We start from the raw sequence: 17,283 nt of genomic DNA on the forward strand, positions 1-17,283 counted from the left end.
AAACTGATTTGAGATGTGGTGTCACCCTTAAAACTAAACAAATTCTAACTGGTAGAGACTCTAGGCAAAGAGGGAGTCTGTGAGAGGGAGCCCTGGCCTGTGGGACAGCCCAGGCTGCGGCGTAGGGAAGGCCTTAGTTTTCAAACGGGAAGTCTTCAAATTACAAATGTGTGGTCTTATTATGTCAAATACTAAGTGTTACATGTTCATAAAACTGATACATAAAAAAGTTAAATTCTGCTCATTCTTTGCTGAAGACCTGTCACACCATGCTTTTCGAAACATGTGGCCTGATTGGGCCATACTGCCCTCATGCCAGCATCTGAGAAGCACCTCAGTTAGCCTGCCCCTTCAGTTCTGACAGAAGTCACCGATACAGCCTGCATGGTGTTGCACTTGCTGAGTGCCTTTGCACAGAGCTCACATGCTGGGATTTGCTTCTCTGAATGCCTGTGGGCACTGGACCGGTCAGACGTCTCTTACGCAAGGAAGAAGGCCACAGGCCACAGAGCCAGTGGTTGGCGGGGCGGAGACTCCAGCCAAGGTCTGTGGTCTAGGCATATTCTTTCTGCCTCGTGAATGGCTTGTTGACTCCTGGTCATATACAGCACACTGGTATTGGGTACTGATTTGGGCAGGGGAGGAAACAACCCCAAATTTCTGTTTGGACCAGTTGGTCAGGAGACTTCCTGGAGGAAGTGAGACTCCAGCTGTGCCCTGAAGAATGCAGGAGACTTGGTTGGGGAGCAGAGGTGAGGGGAAGGGAGGCGTGCACCGTGCAGGCAGCGTGTTGGGCTGCCAGGAGCAGGGGATGGGATGTACAAGTGTGAGAAGATGGACAGGGAGAAGTGGTGTGGGGGGGCGGGCCCTGGTGGGGAGATAGCCTGTAGGTGGGCAGGAGAGTGGGAGTGGAGATGAGGCTTTGGGGTGTGCATAGTCAGAGGGAGCAGGGAAGGGAAGAGAGTGAAAGGCAGAAGCCAGGACTTTGGCTAGGGTTATAGGGTGGGCTGCACAGCATTCGGGGAGAAGAGGATGGTGTGAGGCTGAAATAGAAACTCACTGACAGTGTGAAATGCCTGGCACCCAGTAGAGACAGGGCTCTGCCTATGTCTCATGGTTTAAAACCTTATTTTTCAAAGGGGAAGTTTTTCAAATTACAAATGTGTGGTCTTACTGTGTAAAATACTAAGTATTACATATTCACAATACTGATACATATAAAAGTTAAATTCTGGCCGGGTGCGGTGGCTCATGCCTGTAATCCCAGCACTTTGGGAGGCCGAGGTGGGTGGATTATGTGAGGTCAGGAGTTCGAAACCAGCCTGGCCAACATAGTGAAACCGCATCCCTACTAAAAATACAAAAATTAGCTGGGTGTGATGGTGGGTGCCTGTAATCCCAGCCACTTGGGAGGCCGAGGCAGGAGAATTGCTTGAGCCCAGGAGGTGGAGGTTGCAGTGAGCAGAGATCATGCCATTGCACTCCAAGCCTGGTGACAGAGCGAGACTCAGTCTCAAAAAAAAAATTAAATTCTGCTCATTCTTTGCTTAAGACCCCTCCCACCATATGTTTTGAAACATGTGACCTGATTGGGCCATATTGCCCTCATATCAGCATGTAGCACCCGCGACCACAGCACCTAATCCGATTGTTTTCATGTTTTCCTCCAGCCTCTCCTGTCTGTAAGCATGCATCGTTGCTCAGTGAAGTAACAGCCAGTGTCCTCTGCGTGGACAGAGCCTTGACAACACAGGGTCTCCATAATTAGGTGACAGTGTGTAACCCTTGTGCAATTCACTGTCCTGGCCCATTTACGTGCTTGGTTTAGTGAGATGCTGCTGAAAGACCCTGACTTTCCCCAGCTCTGCTCATCTTCTTCACTTCCTTCCTGTCTGCGTGCTGATGTGAAGGTTGTCCCTCCCAGGACTTAACCCCAAGCAGGCCTTATCCACGTCCCCTGACACCAGGGCTCTCAATCCACTCCAACGCTGCAGCCCCAGGGAGCAGGCTCCTTCCCCAGGCGGAGTTCTTAAGAGAGAACAAGCTATCTCTGCTGCTAAGTTTTTTCTCTTTTACCCCAGGCTGTTGTGTCAGCTATTACATTGCTGAGGCTGCTACTGAACTGCCCACTCAGTGGAGAGAAAGCAAGTCTGTTGTGGCGTGCGTGTCCCCAGATAGTCACGGCTTTAACAGTGAGTACCCTCTGGAGATGTGTCCTCCAGCTCCTCCCCTCCCTCTTCCTATAAAGACAGAAGTCAGCCTTTTGGGGGTCTGCCGCCCTGTGGCTTTATGCAGAGCGTGTGTGTGGGCTGCTTCCTGAGGGCAACGGTGATCAGGATGCTGAGTTTGTGTGTCCCGCCTGAACACATTGGTATCAACAGTTGGAACAGTGGAAGCGAGGTGGTATCAAGGGACATTTAGTAGCATTGGGAAGCATCAGACAGGCAGTAAAAACAGGGATGTAGTGATAAAGGGAGGCTATCGTGGAGGCCTGCTTAATTTTTAAAATTTTATGTTTTATTATTTTTTTAGAAATAGGGTCTCGATGTGTGGTCCAGGCTAAGGTGAAGTGGCTATTTGCAGGTGCCAACATAGTGTTCTGCAGCCTCAAACTCCTGGCCTCAAGTGATCCTTCTGCCTCAGCCTCCCAAGTCACCAGGATTATAGGTGCAGGCCACTTCAGCCAGCTTGTAGATGCCTATTTAATCAGATGATAATACAAGGAATTCTGGGGCTTTCTTTGTCCCCACAAAATGTTGTGGTTAGTTTAATGCACTCATTTATTTGTAGGAGTTTTGTGTGTGCGTATGTATGTGTATGTGTGTGTTTAAGGCCTATGATACAGTGAGAATAAAATGCTTTATAGGATGGGATAGTAATGTTGCAGATAGGAGTTTATTTTGTTACAATCTTACTCAAATGTTAAAATTTGTGACTAGTTGTTGCTAGGCTGTTTGTTTCGCTAGAACAAAAGTCTAGCTCAGATTGGGACTGTCTCCTGCCCTCTAAAAATCCTGACCTCGGTGTTCTTACGCTTAGGTGTGAAGGAGCAGTATCTATTTTACCATCATCCTCTGCCCTAATTCTAGCTGTTGCTACCTGAGAGAATTGCCCTGGGTTAGCATATTTCTGGGGCAAAAGGGCCTAAAAAACAGACTTAATATTCTCTCTTGTTTCCAATTTGGCTGCTTTGTCATTTTCCTGAGCATCCGTTTTGGTGGATGGCAGGGGTCGTCGTCACTAAGTATGTGTGGTGAGCATCAGGAGAGGCACGTGGGCTATATATGGGGGTGACCCATGCTGACGGGCAGGCAGTGTTGATGATGTGTGTGGTAGGCCCTCACTGATGAGAACACCAGGCTAGAATCTGCTTATGTCCACCCAAAGGGTATAGCAGGGGTCTACACAGCCAGAATACCCAGCAGAACAGTGAGCATTGTAAGAGACAGCCCTCACCAGGGCTGCTGTGTGTCTGAGAAGGAGGGTCACAGGTGAGCTGTCCCAGGTTACGTAGGTAAGACTTTGAGCTATCCTTCCTCTTGGGTCTGTTCTCTGTGTTTTCTAAATCATTAATTGAGTATCTTTCACTAGAGCTGATTTGTAAGAAGTTTAACAAATGGTATTTAACTGCCCACTGACTACATCAATTCATTTTGGAGCACAGACGTCTTTACCTCAGTCACTCGGTGCTACAGTGTTTGTGTTATTTCCTTGGGGAATTACTTTCATTTTTCCTCTATCTCATCTTGCCCTTTAGCTCCTAAACCGAGAAGCTTGTCAGGAGCAGCCTGTGTCCCTCACAGTGGTCGGGCCTGTCTTAGATGTCCTGGCGGCACTGCTGCGGCAGGGGGAGGAGGCCATCGGCAACCCCCACCATGTGAGCCTGGCCTTCAGCATCCTTCTCACTGTCCCTTTGGACCATCTGAAGCCGCTGGAGTATGGAAGCATCTTCCTGAGGCTGCATAACGTGCTCTTCTCAATCCTGCAGTGTCACCCTAAGGTGAGAAGGAGGGCGAGAGCGGCAGGCAACTTTTCCTCTGCGAGCAGGGTACTTGAAGTCTATAGAAAAGTGGCAGCAAAACTTTACTATTGCAGGACAATAATACAAATAATGAATTGCCAGGCAAACTTTCTGTTCTAGTAAATTTCAGAGCCAAGTGGTTTCTCAAGCATAAAAATGCTTGACCTTCATACTGGGCTTTGTGAGCGAGTTTTTCTTCACTGGATCTGGCGCTTTGAATAGTGTTTGTATACTACAGGTTGAACACTTCTAATCCAAAATGCTCTAAAACTCGAAACTTTTAGAGTGCTGACATCGTGCCACAAGTGGAAAATCCCACTCCTGACCTCACGTGACTGGTCGCAGTCATAACACAGTCAAAACTTTATTTCATGCGCAAAATTATTTAAAATTATTGTAGGCCGGGCGCGGTGGCTCAAGCTTGTAATCCCAGCACTTTGGGAGGCCGAGACGGGCGGATCACGAGGTCGGGAGATCGAGACCATCCTGGCTAACACAGTGAAACCCCGTCTCTACTAAAAAATACAAAAAACTAGCCGGGCGAGGTGGCGGGCTCCTGTAGTCCCAGCTACTCCGGAGGCTGAGGCAGGAGAATGGCGTAAACCCGGGAGGCGGAGCTTGCAGTGAGCTGAGATCCGGCCACAGCACTCCAGCCTGGGCGACAGAGCCAGACTCCGTCTCAAAAAAAAAAAAAAAAAAAATTATTGTAGAAAATTACCTTCAACTGTGTGTATAAGCTATATAAAGTGAAACATAAATGAATTTTAAAATTATGTTTAGATGGGTCCCATCTCCAAGATATCTCATTTTATATATATGCAAATATTCCAAAATCTGTAATCTGAAACACTTCTGGTCCCAAAGCTTTAGGATAAGGGATACACAATCTGTACTATTTAAGGAAGCTCATTAGAAATTATTCTGTTTTTGCTCACCACGTATTTAAATAAGCCACTCACTTGCATAGATCTCTTGCTGGGCTTTTAATTCAAATGGATATAGGGAATGAGGCATCCTGAGTTCCAGTTTTATAGTGTGCTCCTTTTTAAGTTAAACTGAAACTGGGGATAAATATCCCACAGAAAAAATTACAGTTCAGCTAACGTTTATTGAACAGTTGATATGTTCCGCCCCATAGCAAGCCTATGAAGGAGGCACTAATCCCATTTTATTGATGAATAAACTGAAGCTCAGTGCCACCAAATGATTTGACCAATGTCACTTAGCTGAGTCTAAACCTTAGACTCAAGACTTGTTATCTTTGACCAGTGTTCTTTTCATGGTGCCACCACTGTATGTATGGCTGACTATATGTGTAGGAACTCATAAATATGACAGTTAATGCATCGCTTAACGACAAGAGACATGTTCTGAGAAGTATGTTGTTAGGCATTTTTGTTGCGCAAACACCATAGATCATATAATACTTTCACAAACTCAGATAGTACAGCGTGCTGCACACCTAGGCTATGGGGTATAGCCTGTTGCTTCTAGGCTATAAACCTACAAACCTATACAGCACGTGACTGTGCTGAATCCTGTAGGCAGTTGTAACACAATGGTGAGTATTTGTGCATTTAAACAGAGAAATGTTCCATTAAAAATACAATCTTATAATCTTATAGGACCACCATTGTTTTACACAGTGTGCTTTTGACCAGAATATGGTTTTGTAGTGCATCGCTGTGTATCATATATTCATGCACACATTTTTAAGTGTTTTGATGTCCTAAGGATAGAGACCTGCCAGCAATGCAGTTTTTAAGAAAATACTCTCTGGTAAGCTAAATACTCATGAAATTGGATCTAACTCTAAAGCCTTCCCCCGTTAACAGTTGCCTTTGGCCCTGTTTATCCTGTCAGCATCTTTGTTTTAAAATCTCTCTGCTGTTGTTAGATTTGTATGTGACTGTACAATATAAATGCAATGCACATAAGTTATAAACTGAAATTACAGGTGCAGGATTTCATGAAGTTGATGAAAGTAGTATTAGAAAGCAGCTTGATTCTTCTGCTTGCAAAACCATTAACAAATGACCATTTAGTGGAATTAGATCATGTAACGAATGGAGAAAATTGACCAGGATAATGACATGGTATTACAGTAAAGAATGATGTGAATTAATCAAAGCTCACTCTCATCTGTTGGAGTTGTGTAGGGAATCTGATTCCCGACCACAGCATCAGCAGTGTGCGTGGCAGGCCCACGCGGATGTAAACACGCAGCCAGAATCTCATCAGCAGTGTGCGTGGCAGGCCCACGCGGATGTAAACGCGCAGCCAGAATCCTCTTAGGTACATTTAAAGGGTATAGCATTTAAAGGGTACGCAAGCACAGCCAGCGTACCCAGCAGAATGATCAGCAGCTTGTGCTGTTCCAGGCACTTTACATGGCTTAGCTTGTTCAGTCCTCGCGACAACCTATCATCTTCATTTTGCAAATGAGGAAACTGAGGTGCACACAGACAAAAAAGAGCTAGATGATTTGTTCAAGATCATAAGGAGCCAGAGTGTGAACCCAGATAGTTCCAAAAGGATTTGTGTGCTTTTCATCAATGTGATAGCAAAGGATTAAGAGAGGGTCCTTGGGGAACTGGATGAAATGCCGGAATACTTTTGCAAAAACAACTTCTTTCAGAATATGCTGCAAAAGGTCAGTAATTTGACATGAAGAATGTGGTATTATGCTGTCAAAAATTTCGTTGGACAAATTATGCCAAAGAGAATAATCCCAACACTTGACTTACTCTCTGTTCACTCTCACACGTGGTGCAGCACTGTCCAGCAGTGGTCGGCAGTGGTGGGCGTGTGCTGTGTCTCCTTCATCCAGCATGGTAACCACTGGCCACAGCTGTCTTGACCACTTGAAATGTGGCCAGTATGACTAGGAACTGAATATTTAGTTTTATTTAATTCTAATTAATTTAAATGTAAGTAGTCACATGTGGCTGGTGGTGCTCTGCTGGACGGTGTGTGGTTGTGATTCAGACCTAAAGATGATTGAGTATAAAAGAGGCATGTTCTGTCATCAAAATCTCATTTTTCTTTTTTTTTTTTTTTTTTGAGATGGAGTCTCGTTCTGTCAATCAGGCTGGAGTGCAATGATGCGATCTTGGCTCAGTGTAACCTCTGCCTCCTGGGTTCAAGCAATTTTTGTGCCTCAGCCTCCCGAGTAGCTGGAATTACAGGCACCGGGCACCATGCTTGGCTAATTTTGGTATTTTTAGTAGAAACAGGGTTTCACCATGTTGGCCAGGCTGGTCTCCAACTCCTGACCTCAGATGATCTGCCTGCCTAGGCTTCCCAAAGTGCTGGGATTATAGGGTGGGAGCTGCTGTGCCCGGCTGAAATCTCATTTTTCAAGATGAAGTTTTCAAGCAGAGCTTTTCACCACTATTAATTGAGAGGTTTTGGTCCCCATTTTAAGTGCATTTGCTTTAACATCTTTTTTTTTTTTTTTTGTACCAATGATACCTGAATATATTAATTAGTACTGTTCCTATTATTGTTTATTTCTACCGATTTCCAGAATGGATTAGCACCAGCTTAGAGTAGAAGCTGATTCCAAACCAGGATTTGCCTGATAGACCTCCTGAAGTTATGCAGTGTGGGGGTCTCTACCCTCGATAGTTAAAATAAGGGTCAAAGAGTCTAATACAAGATGGATGAGCAGTGACACCAGCATATCCAGGCGAAAAGATGTGGCTTACCCATGGGCACACACAACTAGTTTGAGTGTCCCGATAGACAAGGCTAAGAAATAAATAAGTATGAACTCCTTTAAAGTAGAAAAACTTAAATAATCACATATGTACTTTTATAATCTGTTATCTGTCATCACAGGTAATGCTGAAAGCCATCCCTTCCTTCTTGAACTCTTTCAATAGATTGGTGTTTTCAGTTATGCGTGAAGGGCGGCAGAAGGACAAAGGTAATTTGGAGTCACATCAGATACGGTTTCAAATGTATTTGTCGTGAGGTGTTGGCTGCTGGCCACATATGTTACTGAAAATAAAACTACTCAGTTGTGTTTAAATAAGAGAAATGTTGATATCAAATGAATACTCAAATTTTTTTTTTTTAAATTTCAAATGGGCACATTTTATCTCATCCGAAACAGTGGATGAATCAGGCATCTCCTTATTGAAATAGTTCCTTTTCTGGGAAAAAAAAAAATCAGATTTAGGAAATGGTTACTGAGTATGTATATCATATAAAGGGGATATAAAAATGACTTACAACCCCATTCCTGCCCTTAAGGAGCTTGTAGTTCAACAGGGAGATTAAAAGGAACAGGCAGGTGTAGAGCAATCTCATTTTATAAAAGGGATAAGGTCCTTCCGCTCACTGCTGCAGCCTCACCTTGGCAAGGGTGTGTTTGTTTACTAGGGAAACACTAACTGCCGTATGGCAATAGCATATATTATGTGTACAATTCATTTCTCAGCTTTGAAGTTGATTCTTGTTGAATTTCTAATTTGAGGGAGACTTTCATTATTTTAAAAATTGCTGGCTGGGCGCGGTGGCTCATGGCTATAATCCCAGCATTTTGGGAGGCTGAGGTGGGTGGATTACCCGAGGTCAGGAGTTCAAGCCCAGCCTGGCCATCATGGTGAAACCCTGTCTCTACTAAAAATACAAAAATTAGCTGGGCATGGTGGCGCACTCCTGTAATCTGAGCTACTCAGGAGGCTGAGGCAGGAGAATTGTTTGAGCCTCGGAGGCAGAGGTTGCAGTGAGCCAAGATCACGCCATTGCATTCCAGGCTGAGCAGCTGAGCAATAGGGCAAGATTCCGTCTCCAAAAAAAAAAAAATATATATATATATATATATATACCAAAATTGCATGACTTTCTATTTTATATCGCAGTATTTTGAAATTGCGTTGCGTGTACCAGCCCTGTACTGTCTGATATGCTAAGCGGTAGGTCAGGGTGTCAGCTCAGATGCTCTGGGACCATAACTCAACTCAGGGTGTCAGAGAAGACTCTGTGACCGCAGTTCTGGGCCGACTGGAAATACACAAGTGGTGCTCAGCTTCTCTCCCACCATTGTGGTTCAGTTTTGTAGACCTAAGCAATAGCCCTTTAACCAGACAACTTTTGAGAAAAGGGAAAGGGCATTGTTAACACTAGGCTTCAATTCCTCTCCCTGGTTTTGGGATCAGTCAGTGGCACAGTTAGATATTTCACTTCTTCCTGTGTCTGATGCGGAGCATATCAGCTTAATATTGTGAATCGATTTAGGAGCAGCCTTAGTAAACAAGTTTCCCCTCCCATGGGGAAGGGGTGGTTGCCTGCAGTTGGTGGTGGCTGCCTGCAGTTCTGTGTCAAGGCCTCTCCCATCATGTCTGAGCTCAGCCAGGAGGAATCCCTGTTCTTGTAGTCATGTCTGCCTGGACGGAAGGGGCCTTGCTCAGCGGTGGTGGAGCACAGCCTGGTCACACTGCCACAGGCGTGTCCTTTGTCATGTATTTGAGGAAGCACAGGAGCACATCACACTTCAGGTACTCTGTGCTGTGTTCATGTGAATGTAGCTTCATCATCTTGTCTGCTAAGACCTGGTTCTCAGACATATTCATGGCTTAACTGAGTAGAGTTTTAACTCTTTTATTCTGTCTCTCTTTTTTTTTTTTTTTTTGAGATAGAGTCTTCGCTCTGTCGCCCAGGCTGGAGTGCAGTGGCCGGATCTCGGCTCACTGCAAGTTCCGCCTCCCGGGTTTACGCCATTCTCCTGCCTCAGCCTCCCTAGCAGCTGGGACTACAGGCGCCCGCCACCTCGCCCGGCTAGTTTTTTTTTTTGTTGTTGTATTTTTTAGTAGAGACGGGGTTTCACTGGGTTAGCCAGGATGGTCTCGATCTCCTGACTTCGTGATCCGCCCGTCTCGGCCTCCCAAAGTGCTGGATAAAATTACAGGCTTGAGCCACCGCGCCTGGCCTATTCTCTCTTTTATTGGTATCTAATATGCTCTTTCTAATGGGCATGCATTAAATTGGTGGCCAAAATAACAAGTGCTATGTATTCATGTAATATGTTGAACAGTCTGAAAAGACAAGAAACAGTCGATCTAAAATATTAAAGCATATCACCAAAGTATATTTTCTGTTGAAATGCTACATGAAATGCTACATGAATGTTAACAGTAATGTAGTTTAGTACAATTATATTGATCTAGAAAAATTACATCTATAAAAGATGTTTGTATGCTTATTCAGGTCTTCAAAAAAGGTATGCATTCCAAAAATCAACTTTATTGAGTTATATACAATGTATGCATAACAAATTGCTTCTGTTTAAGGTATGCAATTTAATGGGTTTTATGTATGTGTGAAGCTGTCCCCACAATCAAAATACAGAATATTCTCCATCATCCTTAAAAGATTCCTCTGGCTTCTTTGCAGTTTTTTCTCCACTGTGGTCCCAGCCCGTCACCCATCTGCTTTTTGTCCTTATGAATTTGTTTGTGTTTTCTGGAGTTTTATAAAAACATGCCTACCATTGTGCTGAATGACAGCAGGAAGGCGCTCTGGTGTGTGCTGGAACTTCCCCATGGGCTGTAACTCAGGCTGTGGGGACACACATGCAATTAGGATTCTTGGGAGGAGTTTGTTAAGAGGCCCTGGATGGTCCTGAAACTATATGGTAGGAAAAGAGCTAGGAATCAGAAGTAAATCTAGGAAGACAGTAGAATGTCTACTAATGATAATTGAGTCCTATGTCTGTCCAGCTATAAAAGGCACATACACAAACAATTTCTGAAACTTAAGGAGGCAAAGACATAATTTAGGGTATCTCATTTTTTAAATCATATGTTGATAAATGATTTTCTCCCCTTAAGATAATTTTTAATTTTTTTTCCATTTTATGCCTTTCTTATAGAACTCTATCTTGTTTTTTTTTTTTTTTTTTTAAGTAATCCTAGATTTCATCCTAAAAATCTTGATTACTTTTCTGGTTAGACTCTTAAAAACACCTGAGCACTCTTGAGTTTTTAAAGTGTCCTTCCCTTTGTTGTGTAGATAACTGTTTGGACATATCTGTTCTCCCTTATTCTGTCTGCAAAATAAGCCAATTAAAGAGTCTGGGAAGACATGTAACACTTGAGATGATTTTCACCTGTATTAGAAGTCTAACATAGAAGAGCTAAAATGTGCTGTTTTTGAACTAATTGGTTGGGAAACCCTTTGCTGTCTGTAGGAAGCACAGATGACCTGCCCACGGTCCTAAAGTGTGCACGCCTGGTTGAAAGGATGTACAGCCACATCGCCGCACGAGCTGAGGACTTCACTGTGTTTTCCCCATTTATGGTGGCCCAGTACGTGTTGGAGGTACAGAAGGTAAAATCGGGTTCACTGTCTTTCACCAAGTGCTGTGTTTATGGTCCTTAAGCCGGGTTTCTCAACCAAAATGGCAAGTGATGTTGTGGGTCTGACAGTTCTCTGTTGCTGTGTGCAAGTTTTACACAGGGGTTTGCTCTCTCACTCAGGCTGGAGTGGATTAGTGCGATGATAGCACACTACAGCCTCGAACTCCTGGGCTCAAATGATCCTCCTGCCTCAGCCTCCCAAGTGGCTAGGACTACAGGCATGTACTATTACACTCAGCTAATTTTTAAATTTTTGTAGAGATGGGGTCTCGCTATGTTGTGCAGGCTGGTCTCAAACTCCTGGCCTCAGGCCTTCCTTCCTCCTCAGCCTCCCCAGTCTCTGGAGTCCTGTGTATTTCAAGGTGTTTAGCAGCATTCCTACAGGGTTATTGTAAGGACCAAATGAAATGACATACAGAGGGCTCAGTGGTGCCTTGTGCATAGAAAATACTCGATTATCTGTCTTGCTCCAGCACAAACCCTGGGGTCTATTTTGGTTGGTTTCTTGAGTAATATAAAAGGAGAGGAAATATTACTCAGGTCCAAAAACAGGAGCTCTCATAGGACCAGACTTAATGGAGACTAGAAAGAGGGGTTCTAGACCTCAGGGTTCTGGGGTCCCCTCAGCTGCAAGAGTTCATGTATCTTTACTCTGGGGGTGTGTCATTCATGTGACTCAGCTGCTCTCAGACACTCAAAGTAGATGACAAGGTGGAGATACAGGTGGTTGTTCAGATAGATTGAGAAAAAATATCTTTGTCCAAATTAATCTGACTTTTTGATTCAGTGTTCTGGATAATTCATTATTCAAGCAGCTATCTTCTTTTTTTTTTTTTTTTTTTTTGAGATGGAGTTCTGCTCTTTCTCCCAGGCCAGAGTGCAGTGACACGATCTCAGCTCACTGCAACCTCTGCCTCCTGGGTTCAAGCGATTCTTCTGCCTCAGCCTCCTGAGTAGCTGGGATTATAGGTGCCCACCACCATGCCTGGCTCATTTTTGTATTTTCAGTAGAGACAGGGTCTTGCCATGTTGGCCAGGCTGGTCTAGAACTCCTGACCTCAGGTGATCCACCCGCCTTGGCCTCCCAAAGTGCCAAGATTACAGGTGTGAGTCACTGCACCCAGCCATTTAACAGTTATCTTACTTTGGAATGTCACCGTGCTATTTTCAAAATTCCATAAGACCGTCTGTGACCCATAGTAAACTCACTACAGAACTTTATAAATCTAGGCTGTATAAATCTTGGTTTAAATTGACTGTCACAGGCTTGAGTAAAGTGCGGTGTATTTTTTTGTCTGTCTTCTTCTGTATGTATAGATATACATTTATATTGTCTTCAATCTCTCTGTAAAATATCCATTTCCCCTTTGTAAATCTTGTAAGAACGATAGTAAAATCACGAGTAAGCTTGTTAGGGTAGAGGTGTCAGCATTTGTCCAGGGAGGCTGGGTTGAATGGACTTCCTTAGAAAACCTGGAGCTGCATAACTTTTCATCCCTGCCTCTGTTTTAGATACATCTAGAACTACTAAATAATTTCTACCCCGCTGGCCTTGCTCACCTTGGCAGGTGGGTGGGGACATGGGGGCAGCCTGGTCATGTGAGTGCACACACCTTACCAGGTGTGGGGCCCACACCTGATAAGAGCTGCAGATCTTGAGAACACCCCTTCAAGTTGTCCTTTGACCAAGATGTGGGCTTATAGTTTGGTTTCCTTGCAGTTATTTGGCCTTTTTATGGAATCTTAATGTTTCCCAAGCACACCAGTCATTAACATGTAAGCTTTTGATGAAAGAAAAGCTGGCATTATTTTCTGTCTTACTGAATAATAAAATGAGACATAGTAATATCACTTCACTAAGGGCCAAGAAGAGAAGCAGTAATTTGAACCCTTAAGTCACTAATTATTATTCTGAAATTTACTTTATGAAAAGTCTCTGGCTTCCTGGCCTCATTATTCATGTCTAATTTATGCTCATTAGTTATATTTTATTTTTAATCTTGAAAGCCAGAGGCCTTGGGAATTAGCTAGGGCCACAGCCTCCCAGAATCCACTGTCTCCACAGTCTATGTTTTATCTTTCATTTGTTTTTAAATTCAGTAATGAAGAAAATATTCCATATGCATTAGCGGCTTCTACTGAGAGAGCCATAAATCTTTCTAGATCAGTGTGTTTTAAGTTTAATTAAATGCCAGATCTAATGCTAAATAGGTCTCCTTTGCATTTTCCTTGTACTTCTGCAGAGTTGAGTATTGCTGGTAGGACCTGTCAGTAGTCAGGGAAGACGACCTGGTGAGATGTGTCAGTCAGGAGAAGGGGCAGCTCCAGAGGCCCGCTTGTCTTCTTTCCTCCAAGCAGTAATGAGTCCCCGTGGAAACATGGAGGGAAATTATGGTTACTTTCATCTTCTTTTTTACCTGTAGACCAAATTTACAATGTCCCTCTGCAGACGCTCCTTGACTTAGGATGGGGCTGTGTCCCGATAAAACCATAGTATGTTCAAAATATCATAAGTCGAAATGCATTCAATACTTGATACACCCATCGTAAAAGTGAAAAAATCGTTAAGTGCAGATGCTCCTCGACTTGATGATGCAGTTACATCTGGATAAATCCATTGTTAATTCAAAAAATGTTAAGTCAAAAAGTGTTAAATTGAACCGTCTTAAGTCAGGAACCATCTGTATGTTGATACCTTAGAATGAATAGTTTGTGCTGCTCATCTTGTCTAAGGTTTTTAAAAGCTACTTAGCGACGTTTTCATTTGTTGGCCAATGATCTTAGTCTTGTAGAAATTGACTTTTTTCTTGTTTTATGAATAAGTTGTCTGAAACCTAAAGATTTAAAGTGGTTGTGTTGTCTAAAACCTACTGGCCTTCCTAGCTCTTTGCTAGAGGCTGTCTGGCTGCATTTTCACTACTGAGAAACTGTGCGAATAGTTCAGAGCATGGGCTCTGGGCTCAGACTGCCTAGGTTCAAGTCTCAGTGCTGCCAGTTGTTAGCTGTGTGACTTTGGGGAGGTCACTGAACCTCAGTTTTTGCCTTTGGAAGTGGAATTATTTATTTAGTAAGTGATAAATGAATGAACGAGTATGAACAAGTAGTCCACTTACAAAGCTCTCACCCTGCCAGTATGATCAAGGACTTTGTTTGTGTTTTTGTCTATTTTTTGTTTTGTTTTGTTTTTTTCTTTCCCTCCCAATTACCTTGCTGTAAAATTCACAGACATGCCATTCTATCTTCGGTCCTTGAGTGTTCCTATCATCTATAAAATGGTAAAATTCAAGATGATCACTTGTCAGAAATTTCTGAACTATCACATGAAAAGGATCATAACTTTGAAGAATAGCATCATCTTAGAGACAGAAACAAATTACCTCTTTAGGAATGTACTTCTCAATGGTTGCCTTTGTGAATCAGTTCTTCTGGTTAATAAAATATATCCTCATTATAAGCTGTGTTTGCAGAGACACATTAACTCTTTCAGGTTATCAGGGTAGCAATAAATGATCAGCCAAATTCCAGGCCTGTCTGCTGGTACTTTACCACTGTTTTGGTTTTTTTCTACTTTTTAAAAGTAATGGTAAATACATCTAGTATAAGGTGAATTTTACCAGCTTAACTGTTTTCTGTGTGCACTTCAGTAGTATTACAAACTTTCTTATATTGTGCAGCCATCACTACCATCTGTTCCCAGAACTCTTCATTACTACTGCTTTTTAGTTTCAGTTACTAGGGTTTCAAGCTCTGTTCAGCCCCCATTTAGTTGAAACCTGAATGGATGTGGTAAGTGTGAAGAGAACCTGCTCCCCCAGCCTTTTAGGTTGGTTTGATGTTAGTCTGAGTCTCTTCTCTGGAAGTTTGGGTGGAGCATCAGATATAGCCAGGTTGGAGCTGCTGCCACGCCCACTCCTGTGCTCCAGATTTTAGTTAACCGTGAACTTCAGGGGAGAAGTGCATCTTTAGGCATGAGGACCAGTTTAGCCATTCCAGGGCTATTAGGAATTAAGTGCGTATTGTGCTGTTCTTGACACAAATAAAAAAAGAATCTATTAAGTGGCAATCATGAATCACTTCTGCTCTTGGGTGATATGATGTGATCTAATTACTAGTGTAGGCTTATCAGTGGTCTGTTTTGGTCATGTCAGAGCCTACCTGCTGCCTTGCTCTGGAGTGAGATGGGGTCACAGTGTTACAGTGAACGTAGTTGTCATTATCCCACAGGGTTGGCAAAGCTTCCAAGGTGATTGATGGCGTAGAAGAATTTGACACAATGGGCAGGCAGCTTACCTTCTTATAAGGTTTTTAAATGTAAAGACTCCAGGTTTTTTAAATGCCCCTGGTAAACATGTAAGCATCATTTACTGAACAGGAAAGCCACCCGTGTGCTTTCATGGAGTTTCGTTCCAGGTGTGTGTTTGCTTGAGTTAGCTTCTATTTCCCCAAAATACAAACTTTAAAAATATGAGGATTTAAATATTTGACTTAGCAACAAAATTATATTTTGAAAGTGAATGTCGATCTTTTCTCAATTTGGAGATCAGTTTGAAATCACTTCTCAGTCCTTCCCAAGATACTGTCGGCAGGTGGTGTGGCTTGATCTCTGCCCCCAATCGTTCTCACAGAGGTTTGCCTTTTTCCCCAGGTGACCTTATATCCAGCTGTGAAAAGTCTGCTGCAGGAGGGCATTTACCTCATCCTGGACCTCTGCATCGAGCCTGACGTCCAGTTCCTGCGGGCCTCGCTGCAGCCAGGAATGAGAGACATCTTTAAGGAGCTCTATAATGACTATCTCAAGTACCACAAGGCCAAACATGAAGGAGAGAAAAGATATACGGCCTGAGGCCATGGGACAGAAGTGCTGCCAGGGACATTGTCCAGAGGCTTTGGCTGCATTGTCTGAAAGAGCTGGAGAATGAAAGACTTAAGATGTTCTAATTCGTAATATTGGTATACATAGAAAATCCTTTGGGTTTTATGTAGTATATTTTGATGTATTTTACATCGTGTTTTTCTTACTATTTTTTAATACATAGTTTTATGCAGTAAATATTGCAATAGAATCCTGAAAATTGACCCTGGGATGAGATTAATTCAGTAGAAAAATTGCGGACTCTCAGAACCTTTCCGTGTTTGGTTCTCATCTTGGTTCAATGGCTTGGTGTTCCCTCATCCACACTAGAAACTGCATAAAAGTTGGCTTTTTACTTTGGGTACATGGGTATATAATTCAGCCCTGTTTAACTATCTTTGCCTTTCAGATTCTTCAAGAAACATGGGAAGTATTCTTGAAATGTCACTTTTTCTGCCTTCCCTCTAAGTATGCTTTCTGAAGAAGTCAGGGAAAGTTAGAGTCTGTGGCCCGAGTTGTGTGCTCTGGGCAGGGATAGTGGGCACCTCAGGCAGGTGGGTGATCTTTAGCACAGGCGCCAGGGTTCCTGCCTGCTCCTCCTGCATTAGCTCTGTGAAGTTCATTTAGGAATTTTTTCCTATTCAGTTTAATAAATAATCCTCATTGTTTTTGCTTATTACGTAAGCAATATATTTTTATTATAGCAACCTCAGAAAAGAAAAATAAAAAGATAATTAAAAAAACTCATTCATAGTCTCAGTTACCCAGATAAGCCTCTGTTGTCACCTTGGAGTATCTAATTTTAGTCCCTTTACTATGTGTATGTATATAGATGTGCATATCAATATATAGAGTATCTAAATTGGATCATAAATGCATTTTTTAAGAGTTACCTTTTTTCCTGTGTGATATTTAAATAACTTTGGGTCAGTGAAAACATTCAACATATATTTGTTACTGGCTGCATGGTAGTCTGTTGAGTAGATACTGTTGTTTTATTTAATAAGTACCCCATGGTTAGACACAGGTATCTTTCCAAATTC

At 42.9% G+C, this 17,283-nt stretch overlaps 1 protein-coding gene across 2 annotated transcripts in view; it reads left to right on the forward strand.

Annotated features, from left to right (window-relative positions):
• URB2 (URB2 ribosome biogenesis 2 homolog (S. cerevisiae)) overlaps window positions 1-16,987 on the forward strand; it is a 34,053-nt gene extending 17,066 nt beyond the window's left edge. For both annotated transcript variants that reach the window (XM_025369360.1, XM_025369361.1), the window contains exons 6-10: window positions 2,082-2,192; window positions 3,758-4,000; window positions 7,865-7,952; window positions 11,220-11,359; window positions 16,034-16,987. In XM_025369360.1, coding sequence (XP_025225145.1) covers window positions 2,082-2,192; window positions 3,758-4,000; window positions 7,865-7,952; window positions 11,220-11,359; window positions 16,034-16,231 — 780 coding nt within the window. In that variant the 3' untranslated portion in view covers window positions 16,232-16,987. The remainder of the gene's footprint in view (window positions 1-2,081; window positions 2,193-3,757; window positions 4,001-7,864; window positions 7,953-11,219; window positions 11,360-16,033) is intronic.
• The last annotated feature ends 296 nt before the right edge of the window (window positions 16,988-17,283 follow it).

The sequence above is a fragment of the Theropithecus gelada genome, chromosome 1 (genome assembly GCF_003255815.1).
Source record: "Theropithecus gelada isolate Dixy chromosome 1, Tgel_1.0, whole genome shotgun sequence".
NCBI classification, from domain to species: Eukaryota; Metazoa; Chordata; class Mammalia; order Primates; family Cercopithecidae; genus Theropithecus; species Theropithecus gelada.